We start from the raw sequence: 24,168 nt of genomic DNA on the forward strand, positions 1-24,168 counted from the left end.
TGCCTGGAGAATTCCATGGACAGAAGAGCCTGGTGGGCTAAAGTCCAGGAGTCACAAAGAGTCAGACACGACTGAGTGACTAACACTAACTTAACTAAAGTGTTATTCCTGGCACATAGTATGTACCAAATAAATCTGTTGAAAACTTAATGAGTCTATGTTTCACAGACACATTAAGGGCTCAAGAGGTTAAATAACTTGTTGATGTTATATAGCAAGTAAGGGGTTGAACAGGTTTTGAAGCCCAGATCTCAGCTCCAAAGCACACACGTTAACCACTATTCTGTGACATTCACTGTCCCTTTTTATTTTCAGGGCTTTGGCCTCTGTTTACTGTACTCTCTCTATGGCCTATGTTTAGCATAAAGTTTCTCTTGTGCTATATGTTTCGTGTTTTTAAGTAACAGAAACCCAATTTGAACAAGCTTAAACAAAAAGAGGAATTTATTATAAAGTTGCTGGTATCTCACAAAACACAAGGATAATGCAGATGGCCCTTAGGAACAAATAAATTAGGTACTGAAATGCAGCCAGGATTTTTCATCTTTCCTCCTCCAGCTCAATCCCAAATTCTCTGGGAAGATACATAAAGAATGGCTCCCGATGCAACCATGAGAGTAAGGTAGAGAAAAGGGTAGCAAAGGGGTATAGAAGAGACAAAATAGATGTTTACATACAGTCCTCCTTTTGATTGCCCTATAAACACATATGCCATTTCCCCCATATCTACAATTCCAAAATGCCCACACCTAACAATCTGTGGACAACTGCCAATCACTTGCAGCTACTGCATCCAGAGCAACAACATGGCATGGACACGCCCCTTCTTCATCTAGTTCAGTGCAATCTAAATGTGGATCCTGCAACCTCTTTATAACTTGACTGCCACCAATAGATCTAACATGCAATAATAGAGAAATATTTAGATTAACCACAAAGTTTCCTTTTAGGAAAGCAAAGGGGCACACCTTTATCCAGTCACCGGTCCGAGTATAGACCATTCCACCTGGATAGGAAGGAAGGAAGGAAATAAATTACAGGTGTAGAAAAACTTATGAGAGTCAGTTATATTGATGCTGCTTCTTGTTTTACCAGTCTGTACTTGGGCCTTGGGATTGCTCTAGAAGAGCAGTGATTCTCAAACTTAAGAGTACATAAGAATCATCTGGAGAACTAGTGCAACCTGCAAAAACACTCAACACAAACACTCCATTCAAACACCTGCACTAAAGAGAGACTAGACAAAACTTGGCTTCTAGCCTTTTAAGTCTCTCAGTTCAGTTCAGTCACTCAGTCGTGTTTAACTCTTTGTGACCCCATGGACTGCAGCACACCAGGCTTCCCTGTCCATCACCAAATCCCAGAGCTTGCTCAGACTCACGTACATTGAGTCGGTGATGCCATCCAACCATCTCATCCTCTGTCGTCCCCTTCTCCTCCTGCCTTCAATCTTGCCCATCATGAGGGTCTTTTCCAATGAGTCAGTTCTTCGCATCAGGGGGCCAAAGTATTGGAGTTTCAGCTTCAACCTCAGTCCTTCCAATGAATATTCAGGACTGATTTCCTTTAGGATTGACTTGTTTGATCTCCTTGCAGTCCAAGGGACTCTCAAGAGTCTTCTCCACCACCACAGTTCAAAAGCATCAATTCATCAGTGCTCAGCTTTATGGTCCAAGTCTCACATCCATATATGACTTCTGGAAAAACCATAGCCTTGACTAGATGGACCTTTGTTGGCAAAGTAATGTCTCTGCTTTTCAATATGCTGTCTGGGTTGGTCATAGCTTTTCTTCCAAGGAGCAAGCATCTTTTAATTTCATGGCTACAGTCACCATCTGCAGAGATTTTGCAACCCAAGAAAATAAAGTCTGTCACTGTTTCCATTGTTTCCCCATCTATTTGCTATGAAGTGATGGGACCAGACGCCATAATCTTAGTTTTTTGAATGTTGAGTTTTAAGCCAACTTTTTCACTCTCCTCTTTCACTTTCATCAAGAGGCTCTTCAGTTCTTCACTTTCTGCCATAAGGGTGGTATCATCTGCGTATCTGAGGTTATTGATATTTCTCCTGGCAATCTTGAGTCTAGTTTGTGCTTCATCCGGCCCGGTATTCCACATGATGGGCTCTGCATATAGGTTAAATAAGCAGGGTGACAATATATAGCCTTGACATACTCCTTTCCCAATTTGGAACCAGTCTGTTGTTCCATGTCTGGTTCTAACATGTTCTAATATGTTAACATGTCAGAGTCTCTGGGATGACCCAGTTTTCATCTGGAAAGCTTGGAGCTGTAAAAAGAATGTATAGCTTGTTCTAGCTGACATCTGACAATAGACTCCTGACCTCTCTTTCTTAAGAGTGTTTACCAAAAAGGGCTTACAATTATGAATTCTTCCCCTGTGTGTGTGTCTCAAGGACCAATCCTTTGAAATGTAATCATTATGAAGGCTAGGGCCTCTCTCTCTCAGGAACTGTGGGAGGATATAATACTGACTTCAATAATTGCCAATGAGCAGACACAGCTAGCCTAACTGCATTTACACTGGCCAGCCCTTTGTAATTTTTCCCTTTCCTGCTTCTACTTGAGCCCCGCCTCACTCCTCCTCCCTCCTTCTCCCTTTAAAATGCTGTCACCTCTGCACAAATGGAATGGAGCTCTGCTCTTTCCCCTACTGTCAGTAACTGAATAAAATCTGTTCTCACTGCTTTAACTAATGTCAGCCTTTGTTTATCTTTGACACCACTTAAATCACAGATTGGCCTTCCCCAATGGCTCAGCAGGTAAAGAATCCACCTGCAAAACAGGCCACAGAGGATCGATCCCTGCGTCAGGAAGATCCCCTGGAGGAGGGCATGGCAACCCACTCCAGTATTCTTACCAGGAAAATGCCATGGACAGAAGAGCCTGGCAGACTACAGTCCATGGGTTGCAAAGAGTTGAGACACAGCTGAAGCGACTGAGCACACAGACACAAACCACAGATTACTGGCCTCACCCCCAAGAGTTTCTGATTCAGGAGGTCTGGAATGAGGCCCAAGAACTTACATATCTAACAGATCCTAGGTGCAGATGTGCTAGTCCATGTACCATACTTTGAGAATCACTGCTGGCTCATGGTCGCTGTTCACTAAGTATGATTTTCATCTTCAAAACCTCATAGGACTGCCTGTTGATTTCATTTGAGGGGACTCACAATGCTAATAAGTGCCAAGAATCTAATCAACTTATGCACTTTGAATCTTTAGATTTGCTAAACAGAGTAACCTGACTCATTCTGTTGCAGCTCTATTTCTTATCTCTGTACCTAAGCACTTGTGTCCTTCTCCCTGGCATTCTGCTCAAGGTGTCCAGTTCAGAGCACAGATAGAAAACAGTACGCTGATTTAAAGGACGTGAAGCTTCTCTTTTTTGACCTGATCTGGGAATGTTACACTTACCCACTTTCTCTTGTATTTCAGCTGAATGCATGTACAGAGGAAGAGATCTTCACATTTGGGGGCTTTGGCTTATATAGATGGCTTCCTTGGTGGCTTAGATGGTAAAGAATCTGCTTATATAGATAACCTCATTCCAACTGCCTGGATGCCAGTTTCCTAATTAGTGAAATATTTGAAGTGAGACAGAGTTCTACTACTATAAGTCAGCAAAGCCCATGAATATCTGACCGTCAACAGTTGCCAAACTCTTGATATATGCAGAAGGGCTGCTGTTTTTGAGTCTCAAGAGCAATAAGCAACTATTTCATTGCCAAATAACAGAATGCAAACTTCCAGTTAATGATACGAGAGATCTCCAATCTCTGCCAGTCCTACAGTTTAGGGTTTGTAATTTGACATACCCCATTTCTGGTACCAGTTCTTGAATTAATATTTTTTGGTCATGAGTAGTTTCTAATTCAATTCTACCTTAAAAATAGTAAGGGTATGAGATTGCTTCAGAGAAACCAAGGACAAGAATATCTAAAGAATGATCTAAAACCTGGGACTTAAACATGATGAAGCCTTCCTATCTCCCATCTCTTTTCTGAGTCTGCATTTTTCTTCCCTTCCTTCAGACCAGCATCTTTTACTTTTGTTCATCTAATGGGAAAATTGACTGCTGATAGCATCCAAGATTTAAATTTCAAGAAAAACTGGTCTCTTTGGTCCAGTTTCAAATTTCTAGAATGAGATTCTGATTGACCCAGCCTGAATTCATTATCTGCCTTTGACCCAGTCAGCTATGGTTATGGTTAACATGACAGTTTTTGTTATAACTGTAAATGGGGAGAGGGTTAATTCTTAGGAAAGGAGGGCTGAGTAGACAATCATTTAGGTATCCATTATACTAGAAAAACCTCTATTCTTTCCATCCACCATCCTTTCAAGGCACTACTCTCTCTTTCACTGCTTGTTTTCTCAAGAGTTATTTATGTGCATTGCTTCAATATCTACTTATTCTTTGCCAATCTGGCTTGTTCTATCTCCACTAGTCTTTTATGATGACTTTCTTTATGGAGTTTGATGCTTTTTCAGCTTTTGCATCCCCATACACTTTTCTCAATGGGCTACTTGTCCACGGGGCTGCAAAGAGTCAGACACGACTGAGTGATTAACACTGTCACACTTTTCTTGGGCTTCCCAGGTGGCACTATTGGTAAAGAACCCGCCTTCCAATGGCAGGAAACGTGAGTTCCATCCCTGGGTCGGGAAGATCTCCTGGAGGCAGGTACAGGAACCCACTCCAGTGTTCTTGCCTGGAGAATACCATGGACAGAGAAGCCTGGCAGGCTAGAGTCCATAGGGTCACAAAGAGTCAAACACAACTGAAGCAATGTAGCATGCATGCACACTAGTCTCAGACTTCATTTCACCTGGACTACTCTTGGGTTCTGCACTTTTGTGTTCTTATTTAGCCTGCTTTTATCTCCTGCCTTGTATTAAATTCCAAGACAGATCTGACTACTACTCACAGAACAGAATTAATCTTCTTTGCTACCCTCCTCCTATTGAAACAGTGGGCTCTAAAAGCCAGTCAGCCAGAAGACTGGCACAATATCATAATCAACCAAGGAGAATGCTAAAAATAGTTTTTTCAAAAGATGATTCTGTACTGTTAGGGGAAAAACTGAAACCACCTGCCCTGGCCAGGCAAGGTAGTAGCCACTTGCATGAGTTATCTTAACAACAGGAGATTCCTGGTAAGGACCATGAAACTAACAAGCTACCACCAACCAGAAGAATTCAGGAAAGGTCAAAAACAGAAGATGCCAGTCCATATGTCCTACCAACCTCCCAGAATCCTAACTGCACTCCATCTTGGCTGAGCAATTCACGCAACACCAGTAAGAGCCCAGAGTCAGAATGATTGGCCAGAGACAAACTGGAAACTAACCCCATCACCATAAACTCCAAGGCTGCGAGCTACGTGGCAGAGCACTTCTCCTGGGTTCCCTTACCCTATTGTTCTCTGCTCTGGTGCCCTTTCCTGATAAAGCCTCTTGCTCTGTCAGCACATGTCTCCTCAGACAATTCATTTCCAAGTGTTAAACAAGAGTCCACTCTCAGACCCTTCCTTCATTATGTCTGGAATTGGAGCCCTTACTGCTATTTTCTCAAGAGCTCCCCAACAAATTAATTCATAGTGGTTGCAAATAAATGTCCTAACTATATGACATTGTAGCTCAAAGAGTACCAGAAGGGTACAACTTGTAGTTTAATTTGTGTTGATGCTTATCTCCCTAAACAAAGAGATCCCGAGTACATTGGATATCCCATTTCACTTTGTCTCTGCATTACCTTGGGCAAATAAATAATGTAAATCTCACTATTCATAAACTGGGGCCAAAAAACTCTTCCTCAAAGAATTACCTTAGCTAAAAAGTTATGTGGCTTATTACAGAACTAAGGTTATTTTACAACCTAAGATTATATTGTTATTGTTATCCAGTGGCTCAGTCATGTCCGAATCTTTGCAATCCCATGGACTGCAGCACGCCAGGCTTCCCTTTTACTATTTCCCAGAGTTTGCTCAAATTCATGTCCCTTGAAGTCGGTGATGCCATCCAACCATCTCATCCTCTGTCCTCCCCTTCTGCCTTCAATCTTTCCCAGCATCAAGGTCTCACAGAAATGGTGGTGGTGATCATTTTTACCTTTCATATGTGTCCTTTTCTATAATGTGCTACCCACTTTATTCCTTCCCCTCAAAGGAAAATTCTTCCTTCGTGGGAATCTTATAATACTTAAGCTGAATTAAAATAATCCACTTTACTTCCTTTCCCATGATGCATCACTGCCCCCCAAACTCCTTTTCCTGGGAAAGGCGATAAACAGCCTGAAGCAACTCGGTGGATGTCGAGTTGGAGTGCAAATCCTGAATGCTTATCACGCCCCGCCCCTTGATACCTAGTGAATACAAGGGTAGACGAAGGTGGTAATTTAGTTCCAACTCTTTATCCCGAAGCCTTAGAAGAGAATACAACTCCCAGGATGCCCCGCTTCCCTGCCCCGCCCCCGCTACTCCCCCTCCCCCGCCTCCGACTAGAAAGCGTGTACCACAGAGAAGAGGCAATATGGCTCCCGGAGGTGGCAGGAAAAGGTTTTACCCCTTTTGAAGCGGTGAAGAGCGGCGGCAGAGGGATACAAAAGAAGTGACTAGAGCCTGTCATCGATTTTATCCTCCCAGCCTCTCCTGAGTCCGGTCGGCCTCTCCCCTTCTCTCCTCCCAAATCCAGTCAGCTGTCTCCTCTTCACCCCGCCCTCGTTCCCTCTCTAGCTCACCCTCCCCTCGGGAATCCTTTCCCCGCCCCCTCGCCCCCCGCGGAGTGCGCACGCGCCCGCCCCCAGCTTCGCGCCCAGATCGCCGCCTAGCTTGCTCGCGCAGCCGCCGTCTCATCTGCCCACCGACGAAGCATGGGCGTCCAGGGCTTCCAAGAGTTCCTGGAGAAGCGCTGTCCTGGGGCCGTGGTGCCCGTGGACCTCCTCAAACTCGCGCGCACGGTCTCACGCCAGCAGCAGCAGCACCAGCATCGCCAGCTGCCGCCTACGGCAGCCCTAGCGCCCGGGGCTCCACGCGCCGCCAGGGGCTCTGCGCCTCAGCAACCGCCATTCCCGCCCGCCGCCTTGGGCGCCTACTCCGGGGGTGCGGGGCCTACTCGGCACCATCACCCCGCTCACCACTTCCACCATCACGGCCAGGCGCACCCCGGCCTGCACCCGCCGCCTCCGCCGCCGCCGCCCCCTCCGCTGCCCGGGGCCCGGGTGCTTGTGGACGCGGGCTCAGCGCTGCCGCGGCTTTATGGCGGCTACCAGACGGATTGGGTGTGTGGCGGCCAATGGAACGCCATGCTGGGCTACTTGTCAGCGCTCTGTCAGGCTTGTGCCTATCCCGGCGGCGACGGCCTGGAGCTGGTGGTCATGTTCCCCGGGGGCCTGGGTAAGGACCGGCTGGCCGAATGGGGCCGTCGGTGCCAGGCCGAGCGGCAGACAGCGCAACTGATCGTGGGACACGTGGGCAACAAGGGCACCCCTCCTCCTCGGGCCTGGTTCCTGCCACCGGCCTGCCTGAGCCACTGCGTGAGGCTAGCACTCATCCGCTTCCGGGTCAAGGTGAGGGAGGGGCCGGATCTTAAATAACTCGCCCCACACCTATTCCCTCAACTAAACACCTAACCACCCACCCACTTACCTTTCTCCCATTTACCCACTCACCGCCCAGTCAGCTAACCCACTTGCCTAAGCACCCTTGATCATTTTATCCATCTACCCAACCCTTCATACCACCCCCTACTGATTGGCTCACCTGCATAACCACATCTCTCTGCCCATGTCGTCCCAATAACCCCCTTTACCCAGTTGGCCTATCTCTGGATTTTAGCAGAATTTCTTTTGTAGCTCCATCTTTCTCCTGCTGTTTTCTGCCTCAAGCTGAAATGCCCTTTTCAAAATTTCCAGTTGACATCCTTCTGTTTCTCTTTCCAACCCTGCAGCAGATCAGTTAAACATGTTAATTGAACACCTTTCTTCTACAACTTTTCCCCGAATTTTGAACCATTGCTTCTTTTGCACCCATCTGTCCATTCAACCATTTTCATTTCAACCTGTTTCTATCTCATCTTTCCTTAGCCTAAACAAACAAACAAACCGACTGGTTCACTTTTCAACAAGTTTTAACCCACTAAGAGTAAGGGGTTTAAAAGACATGTGAGACATGGTTCCTGCCCTTGGAAAATCAAAATATACACATGAAACATTTATTCAATGATATAAATGTGTTATGTGATTACGCTTTATGGTAAAGATTGTAAGTATAGTACTTGTTTGGTGTATGTGTGTTGGGGGGCAATATCTGGGCTAAAATGCTCAGAGGAGGCTTTCTTGAAGTTGGACCTCACTTGGGTCTTTTAAGAATGAATTGGATTTGAATTACTTGCAGGCTTGGGAAGAGGCTTCTTTAAAGGAGAGAAAGAAAGTGAGCAGAAGCAAATGGGAATATCAAGCATGTGAGGCCTCATGGGGGCCAGTCTAATCTCTGCATTGGGTCACTGCATATGGGGCCTGGAGAACAGCTTGGCAGCACCCCCAGTTCTTGGTACAACTGCTGTTGCTTTGTTGCTTTCCCATACTCTTAAGTTTCAAGTTCCTACGTGTAGGGAATAGCAAGGCTTGAGAATTAAAGGAGTTGGGCAGGAAAAAAAAAAGTAGTACAGGGTTGAGTAGGACAGAACCACAAACCTATTCCCCAACCAAGGCTCTTGAGGATGTGCACACAGTCAGAAAACGACATGGAACTGGAATCATAAACTAAGGAAATGGTGCTGGGTGGAGTAATGAGGAGGGGAAAAAATCTCAGCTGAGAGATTGAAAGACCCACATAAAGAAACTTGCAGTGGTCATACAGCTTTTGGCTAAAGTCCAGTCATGCTAGACTTCTTGTGCTCAGCATCTAATACGTGTGTAGGCTGGGTAGATTATAGCTGTTTTTAATAATTTTTTTTAAAAATTCAATCATAAGCTATCTCAATACAAAGTGGAAGAAATATATATATCAGACTCCATTTGCTTGCCTTCCTGACGGGATATTTTTTCAGTAGTTGTCCATTCATGGCCATTCTTTCCAGTTTGTTTTCACTGCTACCACTCCATCTTTAAGGACTTTTTACCTCATTGTCATTATTAACTTGGTTGCTGTCAACAGTGACTAAAGTTGATGGAATGCTCACTGTGTGCCAGCTGCTAATCTGGGTGCTTTATCAAATGAAAATTATCTCATTTGATCCTCACAATAACCTGTGAAACAGTATTATCCGTTTTTCAAACTAGGGAACTGAGGCACAGGAGGTTTAGGAACTTGCCCAGAGTCACCTGGCAATAAATGGCAGAGCTAGGATACATGCCCAGGCGATCTGGCTCCAAAGCTCATGCTCTTAGCAACAGTGCTCTAAGATGAAGCCTTCTAAAGTGCCAGATTAAATCATTTCCATATTGGACTAAAATCTTCTCTGGCTCCTGGGTAAAGACAGGTTTGGGGCTGTTTGTTGTTATTCATTGAGTACCGATAGGCTAGTAATATGTTGATTGCTGAGGATTCAGAGTGAGGTAAGGGGATCACTACCCTCAAGAAGGTTAGATTTTAGAAAACAAGACAAGCTGAAAACAAAGTTGCAGATACTGTGAGCTAATTGCTCATGATTGAAAAATATGGTCCCTGTAGGGAGTATTGGTTAATTCTGGTTGAGAGTGTGAAAATTGAGGGAGGTTTCACAGATTGGTACTGAGCCTTGAAGAGGTCTGGAAAGGATGGTTCAGAGAGTGGACACAGATGTGGAGACATAAAATGGCCTTTGAGCTCTGAATAGATTTTGATTAGAGGTTGGCTGGGTAGTTGAACACTGGGTTTGTGGTTTTCCAACTTTTTTGTTCATGCATATCATCAGCAAACATTTTTGAGAGGCAACCCTAAAATGACCTACTAAGATTCTTCAATACACATAGGCTCACTTTTAAAATCCCAGCAGTTCATAAAAAATATATCTTGGATTGGATCCCTGGTGGCTTAGATGGTAAAGCGTCTGCCTACAATTCGGGAGACCTGGGTTCAATCCCTGGGTTGGGAAGATCTGGAGAAGGAAATGGCAAGTACTCCAGTACTCTTGCCTGGAGAATCCCATGGACGGAGGAGCCTGATAGGCTACAGTCCATGGGGTCACAAAGAGTTGGATACGACTGAGCAACTTCATTTTCACTTTTTTTTTTTTTTCCCAAAGCAAATGTAGTAAACATGGTAGAGTCTCAGTCATGATTAGTTTAATGTTCACTATGAAATTGTTTGAACTTTGCTATATGTTTAAAGTTTTTTGTAACAAAATGTTGGGGGAAAAATTTCTCAGTAGTCATAAGCACTACTGTTTGCAAAATATGTCTTGTTTCCCATGCTAGATTATAAACAACTCTTTGATCTTTTCATAGTCTCCATAATAACTTGTTTATTTTAGGTGCAGGATATCTTTTTTTCCTTCAATGAAGAGGTTCAGTTCAGTTCAGTCGCTCAGTCGTGTCCGACTCTTTGCAACCCCATGAATCGCAGCACGCCAGGCCTCCCTGTCCATCACCAACTCCCAGAGTTTACCCAAACTCACGTCCATTGAGTTGGTGATGCCATCCACCCATCTCATCCTCTGTCGTCCCCTTCTCCTCCTGCCCCCAATCCCTCCCAGCATCAGGGTCTTTTCCATTGAGTCAACTCTTCACATGAGGTGGTCAAAGTATTGGAGTTTCAGTTTCAGCATCCCTCCTTCCAATGAACACCCAGGACTGATCTCCTTTAGGATGGACTGGTTGGATCTCCTTGCAGTCCAAGGGACTCTAAAGAGTCTTCTCCAACACCAACATTCAAAAGCATCAATTCTTCAGCACTCAGCTTTCTTCACAGTCCAACTCTCACATCCATACATGACCACTGGAAAAACCATAGCCTTGACTAGACAGACCTTTGTTGACAAAGTAATGTCTCTGCTTTTTAATGTGCTATCTAGTTTTAACTTTCCTTCCAAGGAGTGAGTGTCTTTCAATTTCATGGCTGCAGTCACCATCTGCAGTGATTTTGGAGCCCCAAAAAATAAAGTCTGCCACTGCTTCCACTGTTTCCCTATCTATTTCCCATGAAGTGATGGGACCAGATGCCACAATCTTTAAGCCAGCTTTTTCACTCTCCTCTTTCACTTTCATCAAGAGGCTCTTTAGTTCCTCTTCACTTTCTGCCATAAGGGTGGTGTCATCTGCGTATCTGAGATGAAATGAAGAGGTTAGTGATCTTAATAGAATGCATTGTAGGAATGACTTTTTAAAAGTGTGTAGTGTGGCTCTTAATATGGTGGATTTAAGACTGGCTCCAAACTGCATCTATAAAGTATCTGTAGATGTAATCAGTGACTGAAGTTTTCTCTCCTTGCTCTGGTCAGTGGTTGTTGTCGGAGTGATGGAGAACTTCTTGGTTTCTAACACAGACTTGAAAGGTGTTGGTTAATAACTGATTGTGGTTTGCATTTTCAGGGGGGGTGTTTCACTGTCTTGAAGATAACAGTTTTTCACTTGAATGATTTGCATGCTTTCCATTTCTTTTGACTGAAATGCTAGTGATTCAGTCCAAAACCCACTAGTGTATTTCTCCTTCCCTTGGTTCTGTTCTTGAGTCTAGGTCACAAATTCAGCCTTTATTCCCAATCTGACTTTCATTTGTGATTGAGAAAATAGAGGGATTAAATAAAAGATAAATTGCCAGGTTGTCTGTTTAGGTTTAAACAATTTAGGACTTCCCTTGAAAATATTCAGTGTTACTGGGATGAATTTTTGTTATTTGGTTGGTTTCAATTGTATGTTCTGCAAACCTTTGTAAGTGATCATTGCCAGTAGCACAAAAATTAAGTAAAACCACAAATCGCTACCTAATCTCTTCCCAAGGGTCTCAGAGCAACCATAAAGCAGTTTTAGAATATGGTTTCAAAGGTGATGTAGGGTGGTTAATGGTATGAATACTTTGTTTTAATGGTTAGTGTATATATATTACAAAAAAATAGAACACATGAAACCCGTAGTTTCATAGGTATAACTTTTTAGAATGAGGCCAATTTTTAAAAAGTAAGTTGATTTAAAGAAAAGTATTAAGGTACAGCACTTGGATATAGTACTTGGAGGGGCTTCCCTGGTGGCTTAGTGGTAAAGAATCCACCTGCTAATGCAGGAGATGTGGGTTTGATCTATGGGTCAGGAAGATCCCCTGGAGAAGAAAATGCCTAGCCACTCCAGTATTCTTGCCTGGCACATCCCATGGACAGAGGAGTCTGGTGGGCTGTAGTCCATGGAGTTGCAAAATAGTGAGACATGACCTTGTGACTAAACAACAACAGTACTTGGATGTTGCAGAAATCATGTTGATAGTAAATGAATAAAGTTTGAGAAATCTAACCAAGAGCATACACCATTTTGTGCTTCTGTTCTCTAGAATACACTATAGCAGTGGCTGCTGTGGCTCCTGATTATTATTTTCTTTGCCACTTTATTTTTAATTGAAGGATAATTCTGCTTTACAGAATTTTGTTGTTTTCTGTAAAACATCAACAAGATTCAGCCATAGGTAAACCCATGTCCCCTCCCTCCCATCGCCCTCCCCATCCCACCCTTCTAGATTGTCACAGTTTGAGCCCCTGTTTGAGTTCCCTGAGTCATACAGAAAATTCCCATTGGCTGTCTATTTTACATATGATATTGTACGTTTCCATGTTATTCTCTCCATACATCTCACTCCTTCTTCCCCTCTCCCCATGTCCAAGGTCTGTTCTCTATGTCTGTTTTTCCACTGCTGCCATGAAAATAAATTCATAAGTACCATCTTTCTAGACTCCATATATATGTCAGTATATGGTATATATATTTCCTCTTACTACACTCTGTATAATAGGCTCTAGGTTTGTCCACTTCCTTACAGTGGACTCAAATGCATTCCTTTTAAGGCTGAGTAATATTTCATTGTATATATGTACCACAGCTTCCTCGTCCATTCATCTGTCAATTGATATCTAGATTGCTTCCATGTTCTAGCTATTGTAAATAGTGCTGCAATGAACATTGGGGTACAGGTGTGTTTTTCAGTGTTGGTTTCCTCAGGGTATATGCCTAGGACTGAGATTGCTGGGTCATATGGAGGTTTTATTCCTAGTTTAAGGAATCTCCATACCATCTTCCATTGTGGCTGTATCAATTTACATTCCCACCAGCAATGCAAGAGGGTTCACTTTTCTCCACTCCCTCTCCAGCATTTATTGTTTGTAGACTTTTTGATGGCCATTCTGCCTGGTGTGAGGTGGTATCTCAGTATAGTTTTGATTTTCATGTCTCTAATAATGAGTAATGTTGAGCATCTTTTCATGTGTTTGTTAGCTACCTGTATGTCTTCTTTGGAAAAATGTCTGTTTAAGTCTTTTCCCCCACTTTTTGATTGGATTGTTTGTTCTTCTGCCATTGAGTTGTATGAGCTGCTTGTATATTTTGGAAATTAATTCTTTGTCAGTTGTTTCCTTTGCTATTATTTTCTCCCATTCTGAGAGTTGTATTTTCACCTCACCTTGTTTGTAGTTTCCTTTGCTGTGCAAAAGCTTTCAAGTTTAATTAGGTCCCACTTGTATATTTTTGTTTTATTTCTATTACTCTAAGAGGTGGGTCATAGAGGATCTTGCTTTGATTTATGTCATCAAGTGTTTTTCCTGTTTTCCTTTAAGAGTTTTATAGTTCTGGTCTTACATTTAGGTCTTTAATCCATTTTGAGTTTATCTTTGTGTATGGTGTTAGGAAGTGTTCTAATTTCATTCTTTTGTATGTAGCTGTCCAGGTTTCCTAGCACCACATACTGAAGAGGCTGTCTTTGCCCCATTCTTTATTCTTGCCTCCTTTGTCAAAAATAAGGTACCCATAGGTGCCTGGTTTTATCTCTGGACTCTCTGTCTTGTTACATTGGTCCCTATTTCTGTTTTTGTGCCAGTGCCATACTGTCTTGATGACTGTAGCTTTGTAGTATAATCTGTAGTCAGGAAGGTTGATTCCTCCAGCTCCATTCTTCTTTCTCAAGACTGCTTCAGCTATTCAGGGTCTTTTCTGTTTCCATATGAATTGTGAAATTTTTTGTTCTAGTTCTGTGAAAAAATGCCATTGGTAATTTGATAGGGATTGCATTGAATCTGTAGATTGCATTTGGTAGTATAGTCATTTTCACAATACTGATTCTTCCTACCTAGGAATATGGACTGTCTCACGATCTGTTTATGTCATCCTTTATTTTTTTTCATCAGTGTCTCATAATTTTCTGTATACAGTTCTTTTGTTTCCTTAGGTAGGTTTATTCCTAGATATTTTTTGTTCTTGTTGCAATGGTGAATGGGATTGATTCCTTAATTTCTCTTTCTGATTTTTCATTGTTAGTATATAGGAATGCAGGTGATTTCTGTGTATTGACTTCGCTAAATTCCCTGATTAGCTCTAATGATTTTCTGATAGTATCTTTAGGGTTTTTATTTATAGTACCAGTCCATCCTAAAGGAGATCAGTCCTGGGTGTTCATTGGAAGAACTGATGTTGAAGCTGAAACTCCAGTACTTTGGCCACCTGATGCAAAGAGCTGACTCATTTGAAAAGACCCTGATGCTGGGAAAGATTGAGGGCAGGAGGAGAAGGGGACGACAGAGGATGAGATGGTTGGATGGCATCACCGATTCAATGGACATGGGTTTGGGTGGACTCCGGGAGTTGGTGATGGACAGGGAGGCCTGGCATGCTGGGGTTCATGGGGTCGCAAAGAGTTGAACACGACTGAGCAACTGAACTGAACTGATGTATTGTTATCTGCAAACAGTGAGAGTTTTACTTCTTTTCCGATCTGGATTCCTTTTATTTCTTTTCTCTAATTGCCATAACTAGGACCTCTCAAAACTGTGTTGAATACTAGTGGTGAGAGTGGACATGCTTGTCTTGTTCCTGATGTTAAAGGAAATGCTTTTATTTTTACATCATTGAGAAGTGTTTCCTGTATGCTTATCATATATGGCCTTTTCTATGTTGAGGCAGGTTCTGTCTATGCCGATTTTTTGAAGTGTTTTTATCATAAATGGTTGCTGAATTTTGTCAGAGGCTTTTTCTTCATCTATTGAGATGATCATATGGTTTTTATCTTTCAGTTTGTTAATATGGTGCATCACATTGAATGATTTGCGTATATTGAAGAATCCTTGCATCCCTGTAATAAACCTGGCTTGATCATGGTGTTTGAGCCTTTTGTTGAATTCTGTTTGCTAGAATTTTGTTGAGGATTTTTGCATCTGTGTTCATCAGTGATATTTGCCTGTAGTTTGCTTTTTTTGTGTTGTCTTTGCCTGTTCTTGGTATCAGGGTGATTGTGGCCTTGTAGAATGAGTTTGGAAGTGTTATTTTCTCTGCAATTTTTTGGAAGAGTTTCAGAAAAATATTCATTAGCTTTTCTCTAAATGCTTGATAGAATTCCCCTGTGAAGCCATCTGGCCCTGGTGTTTTGCTTTTGGGGAGATTTTTAATCACAGTTTTGATTTCATCATTTGTAATTGGCCTGTTCATAATTTCTATTTCTTCCTGGTTCAGCCTTGGGAAGTTAAACTTTTCTAAGAATCTGTCCATTTCCTCTGGGTTGTCCATTTTGTTAGCATATACTTGTTCATAATATTCTGTTATGATCCTTTGTATTTCTGTCTTGTCTGTTGTAACCTCTCCTTTTTCATCTCTAATTTTGTTAGTTTGATTTTTTTCTCGATGAATATGGCTAGTGGTTTGTCAGTTTTGTTTATCATCTCAAAGAACTAGCTTTAATTTTATTAATCTTTGCTATTGTTTTCTTCATTTCTTTTTCATTTATTTCTGCTCTGATATTTATAATTTTTTTCCTTCTGCTGACTTTGGGGACTTTTTGTTCTTCTTTTTCCAGCTGCTTTAGTTGTTGTTAGGTTGTCTATTCAGTGCTTTTCTTGGTTCTTGAGGTAGAATTGTATTGTCATAAACTTCTTTCTTCGAACTACTTTTTCTGAGCCCCATAGATTTTGGGTCATCATATTTTTGTTGTCATATGTTTCTAGAAATCTTTTTATTTCCCTTGTTTCTTCAGTAACCTCTTCATTATTTAGTAGTGTATTATTTAATCTCCATGATTTTGTGTTCTGGGCAGTTTTTTCCCTGTAGTTGATAACTATTCTCATACTGTTGTGGTCAGAGAAAGACATTTGATATAATTTCAGTTTTCTTAAATTTCCTGAGGCTTGACTTGTGACTCAAGATGTGGTCTATTCTGGAGAATGTTCCATGTGCACTTGAGAAGAAATTGTATTCCTCTGCATTTGCATGGAAAGTCCTGAAGATACCAGTTAGGTCCATTTGGTCTAATGTTTCATTTAAGGTTTGTTTCTTCATTGATTCTCTGTTTTGATGATCTGTCCATTGGTAAACAGTGTGTTGAAGTCCCTTACTCTTATTGTGTTACTGTTGAGTTCCCCTCTTATGCGTGTTAGTGTTTGCCTTATGTGTTGAGGTTCTCCTATGTTGGGTACATAAATATTTGCAACTGTTAGGTCTTGGATCAATCATTTGATCATTATGTAGTATCCTTCTTTGTCTCTTATAGTATTCTTTATTTTGAAGTCTATTTTGTGTGAAATAAGGATTGCCACTCTGGCTTTCTTTTGGTTTCCATTCACATGGAATATCTTTTTCTATCCTTTTACTTTCAGTCTGTATATGTCTCTAGGTCTGAAGTGTGTCTCTTGTAGGCAACATATATATGGATCCTGTTTTTGTATCCATTCCGTCAGTCTGTATCTTTTGGTTGGTGCATTTAATACATTTACATTTAAGGTAATTAGTGATATGTATGTTCCTTAATGTATGTCAATACATTAAGAAAATGTATTGACATTTTCTTAATTGTTTTGGGTTTGTTTTTGTAGGTCTTTTCTTTCTCTTGTGTTCACTGGCTATGTAATTCTCTTTAGTATTTGTTGTAAGGCTGGTTTGGTGGTGCTAAATTCTCTCAACTTTTGTTTGTCTGTAAAGCTTTTGATTTCTCCATCAATTTTGAATGAGGTCTTTGCTGGGTATCATAATCTTAGTTGTAGATTTCTTTTCTTTCAGTACTTTAAATATATCTTGCCATTCCCTTTTGGCCTGCCACATTTCTCCTGAAAGATCCACTGTTAATCATATCAGTTTTCCCTTGTATGTTAACTTGTTGCTTTTCTCTTGATGCTTTTAGTATTCTTTCTTTGTGCTTAATCTCTGTTAACTTAATTAATATGTGTCTCAATGTTTTTCTCCTTGGGTTTATCCTGTAAGGGATTCTCTGCGCTTCTGGGACTTGATTATTTCCTTTCCTGTGTTGGGGAAGTTTTCAACTATAATTTCTTCAGAAATTTTCTCAGTGCCTTTCTTTTTGTTTTTCTTCCTCTGGGACCCCTATAACTCGAATGTTGGTGTGTTTAATATTGGCCCAAATGTCTCTGAGGCTATCCTCAATTCTTTTCATACTTTTTTCTTTATTCCGATCTTCAGCAGTTATTTCCACCTTTCTGTCTTCCAGCTCACCTATCCAGTCTGCCTCAGTTATTTTGCTATTGATTCCTTCTAGAGTATTTTTAATTTCAGTAATTGTGTTTTATCTCTGTTTGCTTATTCTTTATTTCTTCTATGTCCTGGTGATTGTATTAACTGTGTTAATTGTTTCTTGCCTTTTCTCCATTCTATTTTCAAGTCTTTGGAGCATCTTTACTGTCATTATTCTGAGTTCTGTTTCAGGTAGATTGCTTATTTCCTCTTTGTGTGTTTGGTCTTGTAAGTTTCTACCTTGTTCTTTCATTTGTACTGTATTTCTCTGTCTTTTCATTATTTTCCTAACTTGCTCCACTTGAGGTCTCCTTTTCCCAGGCTTTGGAGTTGTATTCCTTCTTCCTCTTGGTTTTTGCCCTTGGAGGGAAAGGTTGGTTGAGTGGTTTGTGTTGACTTCTTTTTGGGGTGACGTCTGCCTGTGTTCTAATCAGAGGAGACCAAGCTGATCAAGCAGATAATTACAGAAATACTGGGACATATACACACACTTCCACACATAAAGTTACAAGCAAAGTATTCTAAAGAAAAGAGTACAGGAGACTGACTTCGTAAAGAAAGGAAACGAAAAATGATATCAACCAATTAAAACCAGAGCTAGCTAATGCTCAATCTGAAAAACTGAGCCTGAGCAGAGTGCCAACTGGGGAATATAGCAAAGAGAGCTCAAGAATTTAACGTACTTGGTGAAAAAAAGAAAATGAAGGAAAATAGGGAAGAGAAAAAAAGTAAAGGAAAGGGTGGAAAAGAGGGTAAAAACAAGAGAAAAGAAAAATTGAAAAGCAAAGATAAATAGACATATGTGAAAGATTTATACATATTCAGGAATAGCTACAACTGGTAAGGAACTATAAGAAAAGCAGTCAAATATAGCAAAAACAAAATCCAAGAAATCCCCCAAAAAAGGGTTGAAAAAGGAAAAATAAATCTTAAAATGAGTTTTTTGTTTACAGGAAAAACAGAGGAAAACTCCACACCACCACAAAAGGCTAATGTGAAGGTAGAAATATGTAAGTGGAATAAACTGTGATTTATAAGAAAAAAAAAGTTTTCAAGGTCATAGTTCTTCTTGGTTGTGGATTCTGCCCCAGTGGATGGGGGTTGGATTAGTGTACTGGGATGCTTTCCTGGTTAGGGGAGCTTGTGCCTGTGTTCTCATTGATGTACCTATATCTCATCTCTCTGAAGGGAAATTCAGTTTCCACTAGTAGGTTTTGGGGTGTCTGGGTTCAGTATGTCTTTGGGCAGTCCTTCTGTCTTTGGGCAGTCCGTCTAGCTTTAGCATTGTTACACACATCTATTTCCACAGCTGTGTCAAAGCCCTCTCAGCATATCTTCACTGCTGCCAGCCCCCTACTTGTCCCTGGAATCTTTGCTGGTGCTTCTGTTCCCCAGTCCTGCCCTGCACTGCACTGCAAGACAAAGCTTGATAGATGGGGTCTTATGTGGATCTATTCTTGGCTCCCAGACTGTGCACTCTGCTTTGCAGAGACCTGTGTGGGCTTCCCTCAGGCCCCTGAGGTCACCTTCTGCTTCGTGGGGCTTGTGTACACTTGTCTTGGCTCCCTGAGTCCACACTCTGCATTGCGCTCCTTGTGTTCACTTGTCTCAGCTCACCAGGCCTGCCCTCTATGTCTCAGGGCTTGTGTTCACTTGTTTCAGCTACCTGGGACCACCCTCTGCATCCTGGGGCTTATGTGTACTTGTCTCGGCTCCCTGGACCCACTGTCTGGGTCTCGGGGCTTGTGTGCACTTGTTTTGTCTCATCAGTCAGCCCTCTATGTTGCAGGTCTTGTGTGCACTTGTCTTGGCTCTCCAGGCCTGCCCTTTGAGCTGCAAGGGTTGTGTGCGCTGGAGAGGTTTGTATGTTGCGCCTTGCTTGTCACCCCAGGCCCACCCTCTTCACTGGGGGACTTCTGTGGGCTTCTCTCAGTTCCCTGAGCCCACCATCTGCTCAGGGCCAGAGTCCGTGAGTTGTTTATGGGCTGAGTAGTGCAGCTTTTTCTGTTTTCTGCCCTCTAAGTCCTTGCTTTGCCAGTTTTCCCAGATTCTGCATCTCCCCCTTGGGCCTGCCTGTGAGGGAGGTTCCCAGCGCACAGGAACTCTTTCTGCTTCAGGATTCCCTCCCTCCCTCGGGCACAAGCTCCCATCCAGAAGTTCTCTGTCTTTTCCCTTTTTATGTCTCCCATTCTCTCCTACCTCATTCCAGGGAGCTTAACCTATCCCCCTGGAGGCCTGGAGTCTTCTGCTGTCACCTAGAAGTTGCTTTGTAGGCGTTGCTCTTTATCTTGATGAGTTTTTGATGTATTAGTGGTAAGGCTGGCAATTTCCCTGTCTTACTCCTCTGCCATCTTCTTGCCTCCTGATTATTTAATTATCCTCAGTCATTGACACATCCTGAAATGTTAGTGACTCTTCTAGATGCACCAGTGGTAGGAAAAATTACCATAATAGTAATTACTTCTGTTCTTGAGCACCAGGTTGTATAGCAAGTGCTTTTTATCTTGTTTAATCCACATAAGCTCTCAAAATATGTGCTTTTCTGCCCATTAAACAGTTGAATAACAGATGCAAAGAAGTGAAATGATTTTTCTTTCGTTTAGATATTAGTACTGTTCATGGGGTTCAAGCAAAAGGCAAAGGAGAAAGGGAAAGATATACCCTCTGAATGCAGGGTTGCAAAGAATAACAAGGAGAGATAAGAAAGCCTTCTGAAGTGAACAATGCAAACAAATAGAGGAAAACAATAGACTGGAAAAGACTACAGATCTCTTCAAGAAAATTGAAGATACCAAGGGAATGCTTCATGCAAAGATGGGCACAGTAAAAGACAGAATCGAAAAGGACCCAACAGAAGAGATTAAGAGGAGGTGGCAAGAATACACAGAAGAACTATACAAAACAGCTATTAATTACCTGGGTAACCCCAGTGGTGTGGTCACTCATCTAGAGCCAGACATCCTGGAGTGTGAAGTCAGGTGGCCTGAGGAAGCATCGCTATTAACAAAGCTAGTGGAGGTGATGGAATTCCAGCTGAGCTATTTCAAATCCTAAAAGATGATGCTGTTAAAGTGCTGCACTCAGTATGCCAGCAAATTGGAAAAACTGAGCAGTGGCCACAGGACTGGAAAAGATGAGTTTTCATTCCAATATCAAAGAAGGGCAATGTCAAAGAAAGTTCAAACTACCACACAGTTGCACTCATTTCACATGCTAGCAAAGTAATGCTCAAAATCCTTCAAGCTAGGCTTCAACAGTATGTGAACCGAAAACTTTCAGATGTGCACGCTGGATTTAGAAAAGGCAGAGGAACCAGAGATCAAATTGCCAACATCCATTGATCATAGAAAAAGCAAGAGAATTCCTGCAAAACATCTGCTTCATTGAATATGCTGAGCTTTTGACTGTGTGGGTCATGACGAACTGTGGAAAATTCTTCAAGAGATGGGAATACCAGACCACCTTATCTGCCTCCTGAGAAACCTGTATGCAGGTCAAGAAGCAACAGTTAGAACCAGACATGAAACAATGGACTGGTTCAAAACTGGGAAAGGAGTATGTCAAGGCTGTATGTTGTCACGGTACTAATTTCACCTATACGCAAAGTACATTATGTACTTACATGCAGAGTACATCACGTGAAATGCCGGGCTGGATGAAGCACAAGATGGAATGAAGATTGCCAGGAGAAATATCAGTAACCTCAGATATGCAGATGACACCACAGAAAGTGAAGAGGAACTAAAGAGCCTCTTGATGAATGTGAAAGAGGAGAGTGAAAAAGCTGGCATAATACTCAGCATTCAAAAAATGAAGATCATGGCATCCGGTCCCATCATTTAATGGCAAGTAGACGGAGCAACAATTGAAACAGTGACAGATTTTATTTTCTTGAGCTCCAAAATCACTGCAGATGGTGTATGTAGCCATGAAATTAAAAGACACTTGCTCCTTAGAAGAAAAGCTATAACAAACCTGAGAGGCATATTAAAAAGCAGAGATATCACTTTGTCAGCAAACATATGTCTAGTCAAAGCTATGGTTTTTCCAGTAGTCATTTAAAGATGTGAGAATTGGACCATAAGGAAGGCAGGGTGCCGAAGAATTGATTCTTTCGAACTGTGGTGCTAGAAAAGGCTATTGAGAATTCCCTGGACTGCAAAGAGATCAAACCAATCAATCGTAAAGGAAATCAAACCTGAATATTTATTGGAAGGAGTGATGCTGAAGCTGAAGCTCCAATTCTTTGGCCACCTGATGAGATGAGCCCACTCATTGGAAGAGGCCCTGATGCTGGAAAAGATGGAGGGCAGGAGGAGAAGGAGTCGACAGAGAATGACATGGTTGGATGACATCAGCAACTCAATGGACATGAATTTGAGCAAACTCTGAGAGATAGTGAAGGATAGGGAATCCTGGTATACTGCAGTCCATAGGGTTGCAAAGAGTCCGACACAATCGGGTGAGTGAACAACAACAAAATATACAGTAAATAGTGTATAAAATTCTGTCCTGGATTTGTATTGCTTAAAGTCTGTTTCCACAGTTTCACATGGTTTCCTTTTTGTACATTCTTGTGTCAAATTGTACACTTTTTAGCCAGATAATATGCATAGATACAATAAAATTTTGAAGAAGATTTATTGAGCACTTATGTTCATTTGAGAAGGCAATGGCACCCCACTCCAGTACTCTTGCCTGGAAAATCCCATGGACAGAGGAGCCTGGTGGGCTGCAGTCCATGGGGTAGCTGAGGGTCGGACAGGACTGAGCGATTTCACTTTCACTTTTCACTTTCATGCATTGGAGAAGGAAATGGCAATCCACTCCAGTGTTCTTGCCTGGAGAATCCCAGGGATGGGGGAGCTTGGTGGGCTGCCGTCTATGAGGTCACACAGAGTCGGACACGACTGAAGTGACTTAGCATTAGCATATGTTCATTTGCTAAGTGGACAGTACTGCCAGTACAAGCAAATGTGTAAGCTCAGTGCCAAATGAGTGACTCATATAATGATTTTATAGGAATTCAAAAGTAGCAGTCTCTTTTTTTCCCTACATTTTAAGTCTCTCCCTTTCTGGTTTCTTTCATTTATAAGTACATATGCATATACAAATAACCTTTAAAGAATAAAAACTTCCTCTTTGTTTTGTAATTCCCTTAATCCCTCTTCTTCCCTTTTAACCATCATTCTTGAAGATACAAGATTTTATTAATTCCCATTCCCTAGCCTATTGCCACTTGATATGTGATGTCACCATTCTGAAGCCACCAAAACCATTTCCATTCTTACCCTTTATTAATGCTCTATAAGATATCCTTTCTTTGAATTTCCTTTCTTGGATTCCATAATGCAGCTTACTGCTGATTCTCCCATATAAGTCTCTAGTTCTTTCTCCTCCTCTTACTGCTTCCTTAAGCATTGGTGCTCTCATGACTTCTGCCCTAGCCCTATTCTTCTACATACATATTCTGAGCAATATCATCTGTTATTATGGCTTTAAGTGTTAACTGTATTATGATTATTCCTATAGCTGTTTTTCTCTAGCCCAGCCTCTCTCATAAGCTTTCAACACACCTTTTCAATGTCTTGTAGGTCACTTATATTAAAAAAAAATCCAAAATGTCCTATAGGTCACTTATATTAAAAAATACCCAAGATGGAGTTCATTATTTTCCACCAAAACTTGTTCTACTTATGATGTTCTCTTTTTCTATGAATGTCATCTTTCATCCATTTCAAGCCAGAAACCATGGAGATCTTCTCAATTCTTCAGTCTTCCTGTCACTTCTCCTATCCACTTGGTCACCAGATCTTGTCACCTCTACCTCAAATATGTCTCCTGAATCCAGCTACTTCCACCCCCATTGCTGTAGTTCAGGCTGCCATCATTTCTTATCTGAACTGTGAAAATTGCCTCACTCTTTGTGCCATAGTCCATCTTATACATTGCTATCAGAGAAGCTGACGTTTTCCTATGCCCAAAGATACCCAATGACTTTTTGCCTAACCTTACTAAACTCAGACTTGTGAGCATGGCAGACAATGCCATTCACACAGTCTGATCCCAAACTCTCTCCAGCTTACGTGGTGCTTACCTTTGCCCATACCTGTTCCAAATATTGGAAGGTCCCAACCATTCTGAACTTTCTTTTTTTAACCTTCTAGACATACTATGTCTTCTCATATAGTGCTTTTCTTATTTAACTCTCACTCTTTGTGTAGCAGATTCCTACTTATTCTTGCTAAAATGTTGTCACTATGAAACCTTTCCCAGCCGAGGTAAATGATGCCTTCCCTAGTGCTATCAGAGTGCTTTAAAAAAAAAATTCTCATTTTTTTTCTCATAGTATTTTCATATCACATTATGATTCTCTTTTTCTCCCATGCCATGTACATTGTATCCCTAGAACTTACTTACCTTATGACTGGAACTTTGTATGTCACTCAGTTCAGTTGCTCAGTTGCGTCTGACTCTTTGTGATCCCATGGACTGCAGCACGCCAGTCTTCCCTGTCCATCACC

At 41.7% G+C, this 24,168-nt stretch overlaps 1 protein-coding gene and 2 long non-coding RNA genes across 9 annotated transcripts in view; 1 reads left to right on the plus strand and 2 right to left on the minus strand.

Moving 5' to 3' along the window:
• Nucleotides 1-426: 426 nt before the first annotated feature.
• Nucleotides 427-1,444, minus strand: LOC112582308. Its single transcript, XR_003106828.2, has 2 exons — nt 1,386-1,444; nt 427-1,006 (listed from the first exon to the last, which is right to left on the minus strand). It is a non-coding gene; the product is annotated as an uncharacterized LOC112582308 (long non-coding RNA).
• Nucleotides 1,445-1,978: 534 nt separating this feature from the next.
• On the minus strand, nt 1,979-6,723 carry LOC123331963. The gene is made up of 3 exons (XR_006548775.1): nt 6,589-6,723; nt 3,440-3,595; nt 1,979-2,289 (listed from the first exon to the last, which is right to left on the minus strand). It is a non-coding gene; the product is annotated as an uncharacterized LOC123331963 (long non-coding RNA).
• FAM120C (family with sequence similarity 120C) overlaps nt 6,528-24,168 on the plus strand; it is a 133,338-nt gene continuing 115,697 nt past the window's right edge. For 5 of the 7 annotated variants that reach the window (XM_006068992.3, XM_025276953.2, XM_025276954.2 and 2 more), the window contains exon 1: nt 6,730-7,591. In XM_006068992.3, the coding sequence (XP_006069054.1) occupies nt 6,896-7,591 (696 nt within the window). In that variant the 5' untranslated portion in view covers nt 6,730-6,895. Of the gene's footprint in view, nt 7,592-18,597; nt 18,655-24,168 lie in introns of all 7 variants that reach the window. The other 2 variants (XM_025276955.2, XM_044937229.1) reach the window with 2 other exon arrangements.

The sequence above is a fragment of the Bubalus bubalis genome, chromosome X (assembly GCF_019923935.1).
Source record: "Bubalus bubalis isolate 160015118507 breed Murrah chromosome X, NDDB_SH_1, whole genome shotgun sequence".
Classification (NCBI taxonomy): domain Eukaryota; kingdom Metazoa; phylum Chordata; class Mammalia; order Artiodactyla; family Bovidae; genus Bubalus; species Bubalus bubalis.